This window comes from Cherax quadricarinatus, chromosome 43 (genome assembly GCF_038502225.1).
Source record: "Cherax quadricarinatus isolate ZL_2023a chromosome 43, ASM3850222v1, whole genome shotgun sequence".
Classification (NCBI taxonomy): Eukaryota; Metazoa; Arthropoda; class Malacostraca; order Decapoda; family Parastacidae; genus Cherax; species Cherax quadricarinatus.
The window spans coordinates 29,016,673-29,033,864 of NC_091334.1; the positions used below are offsets into that span (position 1 = coordinate 29,016,673).

Sequence of the window (17,192 nt, forward strand, 5' to 3'; positions counted from 1 at the left end):
CACCCTCAACATCCCTCACCCTCAACATCCCTCACCCTCAACATCCCCCATCCTCAACCTTCCTTACCATCAACATCCCCCATCCTCAACCTTCCTCACCATCAACATCCCCCATCCTCAACCTTCCTCACCATCAACATCCCCCATCCTCAACCTTCCTCACCCTCAACATCCCCCACCCTCAACATCCCTCACCCTCAACATCCCCCACCCTCAACATCCCCCACCCTCAACATCCCTCACCCTCAACATCCCTCACCATCAACATCCCTCACCCTCAACATCCCTCACCCTCAACATCCCCCATCCTCAACCTTCCTCACCCTCAACCTTCCTCACCCTCAACATCCCTCACCCTCAACATCCCTCACCATCATCCCTCACCATCAACATCCCTCACCATCAACATCCCTCACCCTCAACCTTCCTCACCCTCAACATCCCTCACCATCAACATCCCTCACCATCAACATCCCTCACCCTCAACATCCCTCACCATCAGCCTTCCTCACCCTCAACATCCCTCACCCTCAACATCCCTCACCATCAACATCCCTCACCATCAACATCCCTCACCCTCAACATCCCTCACCCTCAACATCCCTCGCCCTCAACATCCCTCGCCCTCAACATCCCTCGCCCTCAACATCCCTCGCCATCAACATCCCTCACCATCAACATCCCTCACCCTCAACATCCCTCACCCTCAACATCCCTCACCCTCATCCCTCACAATCAACATCCCTCACCATCCCTCACCCTCAACATCCCTCACCATCAACCTTCCTCACCCTCAACATCCCTCACCATCAACATCCCTCACCATCAACATCCCTCACCCTCAACATCCCTCACAATCAACATCCCTCACCCTCAACATCCCTCACCATCAACATCCCTCACCATTAACCTTCCTCACCCTCAACATCCCTCACCACCCTCAACATCCCTCACCCTCAACATCCCTCACCATCAACATCCCTCACCCTCCACATTCCTCACCCTCAACATCCCTCGCCCTCAACATCCCTCGCCCTCAACATCCCTCGCCCTCAACATCCCTCGCCCTCAACATCCCTCGCCCTCAACATCCCTTGCCATCAACATCCCTCACCATCAACATCCCTCACCATCAACATCCCTCACCCTCAACATCCCTCACCCTCATCCCTCACAATCAACATCCCTCACCATCCCTCACCATCAACATCCCTCACCATCAACCTTCCTCACCCTCAACATCCCTCACCATCAACATCCCTCACCATCAACATCCCTCACCCTCAACATCCCTCACAATCAACATCCCTCACAATCCCTCACCCTCAACATCCCTCACCATCAACATCCCTCACCATCAACCTTCCTCACCCTCAACATCCCTCACCATCAACCTTCCTCACCCTCAACATCCCTCACCATCAACATCCCTCACCATCAACATCCCTCACCCTCAACATCCCTCACCATCAACATCCCTCACCATCAACATCCCTCACCCTCAACATCCCTCAAAATCAACATCCCTCACCATCAACCTTCCTCACCTTCAACATCCCTCACCATCAACATCCCTCACCATCCCTCACCCTCAACATCCCTCACCCTCAACATCCCTCACCATCATCCCTCACCATCAACCTTCCTCACCCTCAACATTCCTCACCATCAACATCCCTCACCATCAACCTTCCTCACCCTCAACATCCCTCACCCTCAACATCCCTCACCCTCAACATCCCTCACCATCAACATCCCTCACCCTCAACATCCCTCACCATCAACCTTCCTCACCCTCAACATTCCTCACCATCAACATCCCTCACCATCAACATCCCTCACCCTCAACATCCCTCACCATCAACCTTCCTCACCATCAACATCCCTCACCATCAACATCCCTCACCATCTCTGCTCCAAGTACATATACACTTTATATAAACAGTTTAATATTTCTTTACATTCTATAGTGTATAATGATTTATGTTTTTATATACAATAAAACCGCAATTAGCCTCACAAATACTCCGTTTTCTCTTACAATAAGAGCATGGGAAGATGCTATAGTCAAAGTCAGAGAGGAAATGGCGGATGTTTCCGCCACAGCCTCTGCCACCATATTATGGCCTCTTTTATTATTTCTACAGTATATATCATGTTTCTGTGAATCATGTTGTTTATTTTGTCATATTACATGAATTGTGATAGATAAATAAGCCATATAGTTGATAACAGTGTCATATTCAAGTATTTTGTCTTGTCTCCAGAGTGCATGAATGGATTAATGGCTTTTCAATTAATTTCAATGAGGAAAATAGATTTGATATACGAGTAAACCGAGTTACGAGCTAGGTCACGAAACGGATTAAACTTGTGTGTCAAGGTTCTACTGTACTTGCATCAATACAAACACTTCATCCATCCATCTACTTCAATTTACAAATTATACTTTATACTTATTCCCTACAACAGTTATTGCATTCTCTGTTGTAAACAGGAGGATAACGTGTGTCCAACTAATTCTTGTCTAACTGGGGAAACACTGAACTCATAGGGGTTGTGCAGTATCTGGAGAACAGGAGGTAACTCAGCTTGATCTGAGGAAAAGAGGGTAGCTCTAATTCCTTGAATCAAGAGAGTTCACCTGTATCAAGGTATCCACCTTGAATGGAATTGCAATTCTCGTGCATCTTTCTACACATTAAAAACAACATAAACTATTACAATAATTACCCTTGTCAATGCTTGTAACATCTTCGTCTCATCCACTCATCAAACTCCCTTCACAATCATGTTTCTTCAAGGTGATTTCATGCAAGGTTCTAGGTCCAAGGTAATGAACCTACCCTCCCTCTTTCTGGTATATAATCTGATTACCTGCCACTGCCCAGGTAGTGTACAAGTTCAGTGCCTCTCCATGAATATAAAAACTCTCACATTAACCAATTTAAACTTACTTTAATCTTACTCAAAATTACACAGGTGAGATCTTGAATATATCCATCTTTTCTCATAGTGTAATATTCTTACAAAATTACCTGCAAAGCTTTTTTTTTTTGTATTTTTTTTTAACTGATATTACTGACAATATATCAACAAATAAAACACTGCCCTTCCTTTCTGCTGTCATTTACACAAAAAAATATAACTCCACTTGTGAACATAGTTTATTATTTAACCGAGTCATTCCACCAACACATTTTTTCCCTACAGCATCTATCATCCTGTACACAAACTTTACTTAGAAAAAATATTTTGACATACATAGTTGCTCGAGTTATTATGTTTAGTGCTGCTACGTGAAGGTCAGGGTCCAGAGGCCAAATTTCAAAGTGCACACCAGGGTCCAAGAATTTTCAAAAAAAAATTTTTGTTATTTTTTCTTATGAAATGGTAGAGAATATTTTTCTGAAGGTAATAAAACAAAAAGTACGAAATTTGATGGAAAATTGACGAAATTATGCTCTCGCGAATTTTGATGTGTCGGCGACATTTACGCATTGGCGATATTGCCGACTTTGACTCCCATTTTAGGCCAATTACATTATTACAGTTGACCAAATTCTTAGATATTTCACTAGTATTACTTCTATTCTATCAATTGAGCACAATAAATTGCCCAGTCAACTGTTTCAACTACAAAATAAAGTGATCGGAAATTGGTATTATTATTATTATAATCAAAAAAGAAGCGCTAAGCCACAAGGGCTATACAGCTCGGAAATTGGTAATTTGGCCAATTTAACACAAAGTTCAAAATATTCCAATTTCGAAACAAGGTCCAGAATAAACAATGTAGGCATTCCTGGCACTAAACTAACATTTCCTCGGTTCATTAGTTACATTTTGAGGCTTTACAAATAAATTCCATTTTGGTTTTTTATTCACATAATGAATTTTTATTCACACCAAAAAATAGTAGATTTACTGTCATGCAATACTGTAATAATTGTATAAATATCATCACCACATTTGTGAATGTATATTAGACCCACCAACTGACGTGTATTAGACGTGTGAGGTCGTTTGTTTACTCTTGAACACTGACAAAAATTTAACATTTCCGCTACTTTGAGCTCAGTTTCAAGCCATTTCCAGTACTAAAACCAATCAAAATCATCTCTATTTCTGTAATATATCTTCCATTCTATCAAAGGAGACCAAGAAATTGAAAATACAACTATAAAAAACACACGAAAAAACACTGCAAAGTCGCTGTTTTAATCGAAAATCACAGTCTGTTTTTTTCCTCTCATTATACACTATGTGCTGCAGGATTTGTTTTATATGGTGCACGCATACCACATAGATGTATTCTCTCATATCTAGGCACAAATTTACCACTCACAGCCAGGGCCGGATTAAGAAGTCTCCGGGCCCTAGGCTATTCAGATTGGCGGGGCCCCTTTGAGTTACGGGTAAGCGAAGCGACCCCTTCCAGCTTGGGGGTGGGTGGGGGTCGGTGTGAGCCTGTTTAAGGTCTAATTAAATACATTCTGGCTATTTAGATTAAATTTAATAGGGAAAGTGTATCAAGACAACCAAAACCATTTACCAACAGCCATTATAACTATCTTGTTAAATCATGCATTTTAACCCTTTCAGGGACCAAGGCCCAAATCTGGAGTCACGCACCAGTGTCCAAGAATTTTCAAAAAAAAAATTTGTTATTTTTTCTTATGAAATCGTAGAGAATCTTTTTGTGAAGGTAATAAAACAAAAAGTACGAAATTTGGTGGAAAATTGACGAAATTATGCTCTCGCGAATTTTGATGTGTCAGCGATATTTACGAATCGGCGATTTTGCCGACTCTGTCTCCCATTTTAGGCCAATTACATTATTCCAATCAACCAGATTCTTAGCTATTTCACTAGTATTACTTCTATTCTATTGATTGAGCACAAGAAATCGCCAAGTCAACTGTTTCAACTACAAAATAAAGTGATTGGAAATTGTTAATTTGGCCAATTTAACACAAAGTTCAAAATATTCCAATTTCAAAATAGGGTCCAGAATGAACAATGTAGGCATTCCTGGCACTAAACTAACATTTCCTCTGTTCATTAGTTATGTTTTGAGGCTTTACAAATAAATTCCATTTTGATTTTTTATTCACATAATGAATTTTTATTCACACCAAAAAATAGAAGATTTACTGTTATGCAATACTGTAATAATTGTATAAATATCATCACCATATTTGTGAATGTATATTAGACCCACCAGCTGACGTGTATTAGACGTGTGAGGTCGTTTGTTTACTCTTGAATATCGGCAAAAGTTTAACATTTCTGCTACTTTGAGCTCAGTTTCAAGCCATTTCCAGTGCTAAAACCAATCAAAATCATCTCTATTTCTGTAATATGTCTTCCATTCTATCAAATGAGACCAAGAAATCGCAAATACAACTATAAAAAACATACGAAAAAACACTGCAAAGTTGCTGTTTTAATCGAAAAATCATGATTTCATTTTTTTTCTCTCATTATACACAGTGTGCTGCAGGATCTGTTTTATGTGGTGCACACATACCACATAGATGTATTCTCTCATATCTAGGCCCAAATGTACCACTCACAGTTTATCAGAGTGAGCTGAGCTCATGGCGTAGATCTACGGTTTGGACCCTGAACGTAAAGCCGTAGAACTACGGGACGGACCCTGAAAGGGTTAAAGAGAATAAACTCAAGACAGCATAGTATTACTAGATTAGGCTATTAAAGTAGTGACATCATGTACCTATTATATTCAGCATAACCACTACAGCACTATTATTCCCTTTATAAATCACTGACCATTGCTATTATCATTGCATCATGCATAAGACTATCAAATCATATAAACTCAAGAAAGTAAAGAATTGTTTATATTCACAGGCACTTCTTAAATAAACTTTTTTCTGGATTTCATATTGGCAAAATCATCAATTATATTCTGAAAATCAATATTTCTTGTTAGATCAGACTCAATGGTCAACAAGGCTAGGTTTCACAATTTGTCTTGGCTCATTGTTGAACGGAGCTGGTTTTTCACTCTTTTCAAAACAGAAAATGAACGTTCTCCTTCACAGTTAGTAGCTGGAAGTGTTAGGTAAAGGCGATACGCTATGTCAACATTAGGGAAGGTTTCTGAGATACCTGCATTTCTTAAATGTTTCAAAGCAGCTGAGGGCGCACATTTTTCAGGTGGAGCTTTAATCTGATTCATATACCCAGAAAAATGAACTATTTCTTCAACAAATGTGTCCTGAACATCTGGTGGAAGTTGTTGTTGCAACTTTAATGCAGCTTCTCTCAATTCTGCATCTGGCATAGTAGTAATTTTGAACAGAAATCCAAACTTGTCATTGAGATTCTGGTAGATTTCTTTTCTTTTCACCAATTCTGTAATCAGTGAATCCAGAATGACGAAGTATGTAGCTGTCTTACATTTCTGCCTTGGTAGCAACACAATTTCATTGTCTGGCTCTTCAAAATTGCGTTTCCTCTTCCTTGACCGCTGATGATCAGCCCGGTAACTGTAGTCTTTCACCAGCAGTTTAGCTTTCTCTTCAAACATTTCAAAATCTTCATCATTGCGAAGTGAGCTTACAAATTCCACTAAGCCTGCATAGAGGTTAGCACAAGTAGCCATTTCAATTTCAATTTTCTGAAGTGTCTTGTTCGTGGCATTTAACCGTTCCAGTATACAGTCCCAAAGCACACAGAGTAAGGCCAATTCAAAATCTTCCAATTTTGATGCTAAGCTGGCTGCTTCGCTTCTTGTAGTTGCTGTCTGGTCTTCATCCTCTGCTATTTGGATCAAAGCAGAACGTATTTCAGCAAAGCTGTCTTTCAAAGCATGTGTTGCATCATGCTGCACTGACCACCTTGTTGTTGATAATGATTTGATGACATCTCCATGAATGGTTGACTTGAGTATACTCCACCAATGCGTTGAAGCAGAGAAAAAATTAGAGTGCTTGTAAAAGTCCAAAAAATGAAACTGCAGCGACACAACACTCCGCAGCACATGACCCAACAAGATTAAGAGAATGTGCTGAGCAGGGCACATATTCAGCAAGTGGGTTGATTTGCTTGATACGGGCTTGCAATCCATTATATTTACCCGACATGTTACTTGCATTGTCGTAGCTCTGGCCATGGCAATCCATAATAGAGAGATCATGTTTAAGCAGAGTATCCAGTACTACATTCATCATTGTTTCTCCATCATGGCCTGAAAGAGGAATGAATTTTATAAAGCGCTCTACAGGCTTACCACTGGAGTCGACAAAGCGAACAATGAATGTCAATTGATCTGTATGTGAAATATCTGGTGTTGAATCTACACTTATTGCAAAGTATTTTGCAGTTTTCACAGCTGCTATGATGTTATTGAGGACCTTCTTAGTCATCAGTTCAATAAATTCATTGCATATAGTAGATGACATGTAAGATACAGTGCCTCTTCCTGCATTCCCAAGGCGTGACACATGATTTGCTAAGAATGGATCGAATTGTGCTAACAATTCTATGATCCCTAGGAAATTGCCATTGTTTTCCGAACCAAAAACCTCATTTTCTCCACGGAAAGCAAGTCCTCTTAGAGCTAAGAATTTTACAACAGCAACAACTCTTTCTAGAACTTTTCTCCAATAAGTGCGCTCTTTTTCAGTTTGATTTTCCAAATGAGAATCCAATAAGCCTTTTTTCTGTGCACGAAATACACTGGCTAAAATACAGCTCCTGTGAGTGGTGCTGTTTTCATGTTCCTCAAAACGCTTGGAATTTTTCCAGTCATTGAACACCTGTGTGAAGGTATTTTCTTTGGTAGAAAATAGCTTGCATGCTGAACAGTACACTTTTCCTGAGCTTTCAGAGTATACCATCCATGATCTTTTCACAGTTTCTGAATTTGCAAGCTTCCTATAAAACATAGATGACTTTAAACAACGACGACTTCCATCATCATAAATCCTTGCTGATTTCCTAAAGTCAATGTTCAGAGTTTGACTGAAGTTTTCTGCAATGAAAGCATTACGTAGAGAATCTGGGATTACATTTGGCCATGAGGCAGGATCTTTTAAGACAAATCCTGTGGATGAAATGTCCATTGAAACATTGAGAGGAGACACAAAAGAAGTAGATGCTGGCTGAGAAATAATGGAGGGAGGGCTTCCTGTATGATCTGACGTATCTGCAGATTCATCTGTACTGGTAACATCAGAAACTGTTTTCGTGAGCATGTCTGTGATCTTTCTGCAGCTTCCTACATCTTTCTTTTTCTGTTCTTCTTCTTGAATTTTCTTTCTTTTCTGTGACCCACTCGCATAAGAACGTCCAACATCACGTTCACGAGATGCCATATTGAGGATGTATCACTGTCTGTAATCATGCAAATACAAATTTTTCATTATCAATTATTATTAATTTTTTAATTATTAAATTTTTTTTTTCTGTCAATTGGGGGGATATGGCCCTTGTAGCCCCCTTTCCTCTGGCTGCGCATCTAAAAATTCAAAACGTTACCAGAAAGGAGTCATATACAGAACTTTTACCATAGATTAGGTTAGTGATTTGGGCTACGAATATTTTACTAATTCATCCTCCTTGATCTCCAATTTACTTAAACAGAAATCATACTGAGTCCAAGAACAATGCACAATGGTATTTATATTACCATTTTCATAACTAAACTAATCATTATGTTTTGCATGATATATGGCCTACCACCATAGATAAGGACATGAGAATTAAAGAATGCAGGGACAATTTTCAGTTTCACCCAACCAACGATTTTCTGATGTGGCTTATGTGTTTCTGGGGAAATATGTAGTAAATTAATTGATGTTCTACATCACTTCCGTCGCAACTTGAAAACTAAGCATTTGCGACGGAAGTGATGTAGAACATCAATCAATTGAGATCTGTTATTGAAATGATAAAGACTTAAAGACAGGACAAAGTGCTTTTAAAACCTACAAACGGAAGTCAGTTTGCGTTTTTAGGTTTTTCTTAATAGTATTTTTACCAAAAATGCGTCTTTACTGGTCAAGTAACCCTATCAGGTACTTCCCTTAACATTTAGAGGCGAAAACAAACATTTATCCATACACATCAATGTCTATCAACAACACTTCAGTTAATTTATCACAGTACAAGTCTAGATAACGTGTAATTACTACAGAAAATTGGAGAGGAATCTCCCATACTCACCCATTAGCGGGAAAACACAGCTGTTCTGATGTAAACAAAGGCGTGTTGAGTGTTGCCATCTATGGTTAGGTTTATTTTTATTTTATTTTATTTCATTATTTATTTTTGTTTTGATTAATTTTTAAAAATCAATTTTACTCTCCAAACACTTGAACTTTTTAGGTAGGGACCCCTTTGCACCTGCACCATGTGCGCAGTCTTGGATGAGCCCCTGAACTCCTTGGACCGCGGGGCCCCCAAATGCGCGGGGCCCTAGGCAAATGCCTCGTTTGCCTATGCGGTAATCCGGCCCTGCTCACAGCTTATCAGAGTGAGCCGAGCTCATGGCGTAGATTTACGGTTTTGACCCTGAACGTAAAGCCGTAGATCTACGGCACGGACCCTGAAAGGGTTAAGGTTACATCACTAGTCAAGGATACATTAATACAGTGGAACCTCTACTTGCGAGTTTAATCCGTTCCATGACCTTGCTCGCAACTAGATTTGCTCGTTTGCAGAGTCAATTTTCCTCATTTAAATTAACTGAAATGCAATTAATCCATTCCAGTGGAATTGTGTACTTCAATAATTTTGCTAATATCATCCATACGGCTTATTTATATATCACAGCTCATCTAATATGACATAACAGACAATATAAATAACACAGAAACACGATATATACTCTAGAATGAATAAAACATGTCATTATGTAACAGGTGGAGGAGGCCACAACCGCTCCCTTTTTGTTGTGGTAAACACTGCCATCTAGTGATGGCCTTTTGAAGCCGTCTATTATTATAATTATTATATGTAGTACATTATTATTATATATGTATTATTATTATACATATTATTATTATACATATATTATTATTATTGTATTATGCTATTATTATTATTATTGTATTATGCTATTATTATTATACGTATTGTTATTATTCATATTATACATATTATTATTATTAGCATTATTATTATTATTATTATGCATTTTGTTATTATTCATATTATTATACATATTATTATTATTATTATATAAATTATTTGTAATTTGTATTCACACAAAAAATATAAGATTTACTGTTATTCCTTATTGCAATACATAATAATACACAACTGCTTCACACACTCCCCTTACACTCTCATCTGGCTCTATCTTACTCCTGCCACATATTATTCCTCCATACTATAAAATAACCTTCACCTTCCCCAATGTTTCATCAATATTTAACAACTGAAATATACAGTAGGACCCCCATATCCGCAGGGGACATGTTCCAAGGGCCTGCCGTGGATACCGAAACTATGGACAGTAGCGGAACTCTGTCGTTAAGTGAGGAGACGCTGGATAACAGCCTCTCTCACTTAACGACAGAGTTCCGTTCCTAAGACCACCTTGTTAAACAAATTCGTCACTAAGTGAGGACCATACTACTATAATGGTAGTGAGTTTGTGTCAACCATCTTTGATATTGTTTTAATGCCACTTTTGCAACATTTATAACATTTCTGGTATATTTTTAAATGTTTATACAGTAGTGTACTGTATATTGAAATAAACAGAATAGAGGAAATCAGCTCTAATACACATTATTTATATATTAATACTGGTCAGAGAGCCCGTCATAAGTCCAAGGAGTTGGTAAACAAGTACATCACTAAGTGAGGAGAGAGTGTAAGTCCTATATATAACTGTTATAAAGTTTAATTGATAAATTATGTACAACAAGTGGAGAAGTCTCAGTTTTTCAATAATGGGAAGCACTTCACAACTTATCTTAGACTCTGAACAACTTCCATCACTACTTTTGAACTTTCAGACCATTATTAAGCAAAATTAAGGGTTATTTTTAGGCCACAGTAAACCCCAGATAACTAAAACTGCAGATACCAGACCCATGGATATGGGGGCCCTACTGTAGTTCCCTTCTGTCGGACATAACCTACCCTCAGCCTCACATGGAATTTTAAAGTAACAACTCTGAACATAACACAAGAAATCACTGGCATCTTGTTATATGGTTTAAACTTAAAGTATCAGCAGGAAGACTGCTCCTTACCTATCCTCCTGGTGGTAGGTGCCGAGCTCGGGTACCGTGGTGGCCCGTCTAAAGGAAAGTGAAGAAGAAAATAACACGGATAAGGTAATATAGAGTCTGCCAGGGAAGTCAAGACCCGGAGCTACTGCCACAGCAGGTCGTTACAAGCATAACACATAATATAAAGTCTGCCAGGGAAGTCAAGACCTGGAGCTACTGCCACAACATGAAGCAGGTTGTCACAAGATGAACCAAGGCAGTGTTTACTTCATACACTACCAATACCAAAGCCATCTCAACATAACAAAATTCATAATAAAATTAAAACTTTATGCAAGTAAGAATTAATACAAACAAAATATAAAGAATTTTTCAGTACATCATTTTATACTATCATATGCATGACACTGCAAGGCTTAGTTTTAGCACAGGCTCAGATGGTGACAAGAAATCAGAACAAGCTTTTACTGGGCCGATGTTACATTGTGTCGAGTTTTATATCAGTGTAATCTCTGTATGAGATGATAAAAACTCTACACCGAGTGAAACATAGTGGCAATGAACAATCCTGTGTCTGTCATTACAGCTGTCAACAATGATGTATTACTGTCAACATACCAGAGGTTTAAGTCACTCTGGGTATCAACACACCAGAGGTTCAGGTCACCCTGGCTATCAAATATATCAGAGGTTCAGGTCACCCTGGCTATCAACACACCAGAGGTTCAGGTCACCCTGGCTATCAACACACCAGAGGTTCAGGTCACCCTGGCTATCAACAAACCAGAGGTTCAGGTCACCCTGGCTATCAACACACCAGAGGTTCAGGTCAAAATGGCTATCAACACGCCAGGGGTTCAGGTCAAAATGGCTATCAACAAACCAGAGGTTCAGGTCACCCTGGTTACCAACACACCAGAGGTTCAGGTCAAAATGGCTATCAACACACCAGAGGTTCAGGTCACCCTGGCTATCAACATACCAGAGGTTCAGGTCACCCTGGCTAGCAACACACCAGAGGTTCAGGTCACCCTAGCTATCAACACACCAGAGGTTCAGGTCCCCCTGGCTATCAACACACCAGAGGTTCAGGTCCCCCTGGCTATCAACACACCAGAGGTTCAGGTCACCCTGGCTATCAACACACCAGAGGTTCAGGTCCCCCTGGCTATCAACACACCAGAGGTTCAGGTCACCCTGGCTATCAACACACCAGAGGTTCAGGTCACCCTGGCTATCAACACACCAGAGGTTCAGGTCCCCCTGGCTATCAACACACCAAAGGTTCAGGTCCCTCTGGCTATCAACACACCAAAGGTTCAGGTCCCTCTGGCTATCAACACACCAAAGGTTCAGGTCCCCCTGGCTATCAACACACCAGAGGTTCAGGTCAAAATAACCATCAACAATGCCTCAAAAATAAAGCTATACACTCGGCAATAGTCAGGTGATGTGAAGTCAACTAAATAATGAAATATAATGGTAATAAAACCAGAAAGATATTAAAAAAATAACAAGGTGTAACAAAATGAGAAGATAAGGAATTAAATAAACCACAAGAAACCTAAGAATTTTACACACACACACACACACACACACAGCTGAAGACTCAGATGAATCACAGGGACGTTAGAAGTATTTCTTCACAGAGTTGTCAGGAAGTAGAATAGTCTGGGAAGTGATGTAGTGGAGGCAGGAACCATATATAGCTTCAAGAAGAGGTATGATAAAGCTCATGGAGCAGGGAGTGTGCAGATCTAGTAGCAACCAGAAAACAGGCAGGGCCAGGAGCTATGAATCGACCCCTGCAACCACAAATAGGTGAACGCGTGCGCACACACAGTACACATGTATAACATATCAATAAAAAGTGAAGAAATAACAGAGACCTTGAAATCCAAGACTTAAATAAATCAATGAAAGATGAGGATAAAGTCTGTTATTGAAAATTAAACAAACACTAAAAGCAATGGCTACTATAACAGATAATACAATGATAAAGCGAGAGGGAAGGAACTGGTATGAAACACTGACATAATGGGAAGACAAATGCAGTAAAAAGCTCTCCTTTACTGGCAATGTTTTGCTCACACTGTGACCTTTATTAACTCTCAAGTACATCTCTTTGTGACTTGATAAACCTTTACTGTCTGGGCCAAACTCTCAGTAAAACCATTATACTGCATGTATCTTTCTCAGCAGTAGCACTAGCAGCAGCAGCACTAGCAGCAGCAGCAGCACTAGCAGCAGCACTAGCAGCAGCAGCACTAGCAGCAGCAGCACTAGCAGCAGCAACACTAGCAGCAGCAACACTAGCAGCAGCAGCACTAGCAGCAGCAGCACTATCAGCAGCAGTACTAGCAGCAGCAGCAGCAGTAGTACTACTACTACTAGTAGAAGTACTAGCAGCAGCAACAATAGGTAGTGGGATTTATTGACAACACTGGCCACCCACTCACCCAGAACCCACGTGCACATACACACACACACACACACTGGAGGACCAAGCAGGGATAACAGGGAAGGCACTACAATGGATCAGGGAATACTTGTCAGGAAGACAGCAGCGAGTCATGGTACGTGGCGAGGTGTCAGAGTGGGCACCTGTGACCAGCGGGGTCCCGCAGGGGTCAGTCCTAGGACCAGTGCTGTTTCTGGTATTTGTGAACGACATGACGGAAGGAATAGACTCTGAGGTGTCCCTGTTTGCAGATGACGTGAAGTTGATGAGAAGAATTCACTCGATCGAAGACCAGGCAGAACTACAAAGGGATCTGGACAGGCTGCAGACCTGGTCCAGCAATTGGCTCCTGGAGTTCAATCCCACCAAGTGCAAAGTCATGAAGATTGGGGAAGGGCAAAGAAGGCCGCAGACGGAGTACAGTCTAGGGGGTCAGAGACTACAAACCTCACTCAAGGAAAAAGATCTTGGGGTGAGTATAACACCAGGCACATCTGAAGCGCACATCAACCAAATAACTGCTGCAGCATATGGGCGCCTAGCAAACCTCAGAACAGCATTCCGACATCTTAATAAGGAATCATTCAGGACCCTGTACACCGTGTACGTTAGGCCCATATTGGAGTATGCGGCACCAGTTTGGAACCCACACCTAGCCAAGCACGTGAAGAAACTAGAGAAAGTGCAAAGGTTTGCAACAAGACTAGTCCCAGAGCTAAGAGGTATGTCCTACGAGGAGAGGTTAAGGGAAATCAACCTGACGACACTGGAGGACAGGAGAGATAGGGGGGACATGATAACGACATACAAAATACTGAGAGGAATTGATAAGGTGGACAAAGACAGGATGTTCCAGAGATTGGACACAGTAACAAGGGGACACAGTTGGAAGCTGAAGACACAGATGAATCACAGGGATGTTAGGAAGTATTTCTTCAGCCACAGAGTAGTCAGTAAGTGGAATAGTTTGGGAAGCGATGTAGTGGAGGCGGGATCCATACATAGCTTTAAGCAGAGGTATGATAAAGCTCACGGCTCAGGGAGAGTGACCTAGTAGCGATCAGTGAAGAGGCGGGGCCAGGAGCTCGGACTCGACCCCCGCAACCTCAACTAGGTAAGTACAACTAGGTGAGTACACACACACGCACACACACACAAACACACACACACACACACAAACACACACACACACACACACACACAAACACACACAAACACAAACACACACAAACACACACACACACCTACCTACCTCAGTGCTAGCAAGCAAAGAATTACAGACAATAAAACCAAGGATAGAATCAACACACAATAAAAGTGAACACACACACACACAAACACACACAAACACACACAAACACACACAAACACACACACACACAAACACACACAAACACACACAAACACACACACACACAAACACAAACACACACACACAAACACACACACACAAACACACACACACAAACACACACACACAAACACACACACACAAACACACACACACACACAAACACACACACACAAACACACACAAACACACACACACAAACACACACACACACAAACACACACACAAACACACACATGCAAACACACACACACACACACACACCTACCTACCTCAGTGCTAGCAAGCAAAGAATTACAGACAATAAAACCAAGGATAGAATCAACACACAATAAAAGAACTGAACATAAGCACTCAACACAAATACAATCATATCAAGTTAAAATAACATCATTTACAAACAATATAAAAAGTAAATTTTTTTTAAAAGTTCACCGAGGTCCCTACAGGCACCTCAGTAATTATAAATATCATGATGAAGGCAAGAAAGTGTAAGTTGTGTGACAACTGTTAAAATACAACCCACAGTCAGCTGCACAGAGGAAGACATGAGCACCCGTGAACAGGGAGGTATGGATGAGATGTTTACTGAATAATCAGCTGCCAGAAATCTCTAAGTGACGATTCCAGGAGAAGGGGGGAAGAAGAGGTGGAAGAGGGGGGGGAGGGAGGGAGGGGGAGAGAAGAGAAAGAGGAAAAAGAGAAGGGGAGGCCAAACACCCATATCCTGAACCCTGAATAACTTGCTCCCACATCTGTTTGACTTGATACAACTTATTGTGTGGCAAAACACTGTCAAGACACATTTGTGTCTTTTTTCCAACTGGCTGCCAGTGTGTAGAGCCCACTAGGCCTTCCACTCCCCAAGGATGTGTTTCTGGATATGTCCCATGAAGTCACTGAGAAGCAAAAGTCTGCTATAGAAAGGGCTAGCTACAGCACCCTTTGCCTAGGCATCTGTCTGTTCATTTCTCAGGGCTCAATTGTGACCCCAGGCATTAGCACAACTCCACATCCTTGTGCCATACACAATGATGTGCCAACCACTCCTGGATGTTTTGCATCACAGTGTGGACACAAGCATACTGGGGCAGGGTAGATAGAGCACATGGGGAATCTGAGTACACAGTGAACCAAGAACCAACTAAGCCAGCTATCAGGACAGGAACAGTGAGGATTGTATAGAGCTCCACAGTGAACACAGAGGACTCTCTTGGTAACCAAGCACAATAAAAGTCCTCACTGGCAAGTACAGTAAAGCCAACACTGCCCTCGTCCTCAGTGAAGACCTTTATCCTTGAAGGATGAACACAAACATGCTCCAAGAAATTGGCCAAGGTCATCACCAGGGCTAACACTTAGGAGACCCCATCCACTCCTAATAATGGAGGGCTGAGAGAATTTTTCTGACCACAGACACATCAAGGCCACAATTCCAGAGGGGCCAACATCCAAATGTCAAATGGCACAAGAGGCTTTTTATCCAACACAGAGGAACCCACATCACACAGAGGATAGTGGGCATTAGTTATCCAGGAAGAAATACGCAAGGTAGCTCAAAGATTAAGGCAGCAGGAGCAGAGTAGTCTAAAACCTAACATGAAGGGAGGTACAAGCAGCACACTTTCAGGTCCTCTTCTGTGGCATGCAAAGAGTACGTAAGCTTTATTTGGTGCATGTACACACCCTCATTGAAAGGCTATCTTCCCCAACCAGTGAACCAGGTGCTAAGGGTTGACGATGGGGCCCCATCGTTCGATCAGTACCCAGGTTCCAGCCAATGAGAAGATGGTTTTGGCGATCGCAGAGGTGTTGTGGGTACCACACACCTGTCTACCCTTGTCATTCCCATTCTAGAGCTGGTTGAAGCACGGTCTGCTCTCTAGTGGTTTCTATTCTGCCTTGCATACCGTGGAGTGCACTAATACCTATTGTTGTACATAGTGTATATAGTGTACATAATTCTGTTCTTACTTGAAGGATAATATGAGTCATAAGTTTTTCTGCTGTGTTTATTTTCCTCCCTTTACACCCAGGATAATAGGCCTTTGAATTCCTGGGTTGTAATACCCAGATAAGCACAACCTGCAGGCTAGAGCACAATTGAGTCTCACTGTGGTGAACATCAACATGGAAGGACAGTCACACCCTGCTAACAGTA

At 41.1% G+C, this 17,192-nt stretch overlaps 1 protein-coding gene across 8 annotated transcripts in view; it reads right to left on the reverse strand.

Moving 5' to 3' along the window:
• The window catches only part of LOC128694175 (arginine/serine-rich coiled-coil protein 2), a 203,568-nt gene that overhangs the window by 5,871 nt on the left and 180,505 nt on the right, over positions 1-17,192 (reverse strand). For 5 of the 8 annotated variants that reach the window (XM_070093825.1, XM_070093822.1, XM_070093824.1 and 2 more), the window contains one exon: positions 11,241-11,288. The exons of the other annotated variants lie outside the window; for them this stretch is intronic. In XM_070093825.1, coding sequence (XP_069949926.1) covers positions 11,241-11,288 — 48 coding nt within the window. The remainder of the gene's footprint in view (positions 1-11,240; positions 11,289-17,192) is intronic. 8 annotated transcript variants of the gene reach the window in all.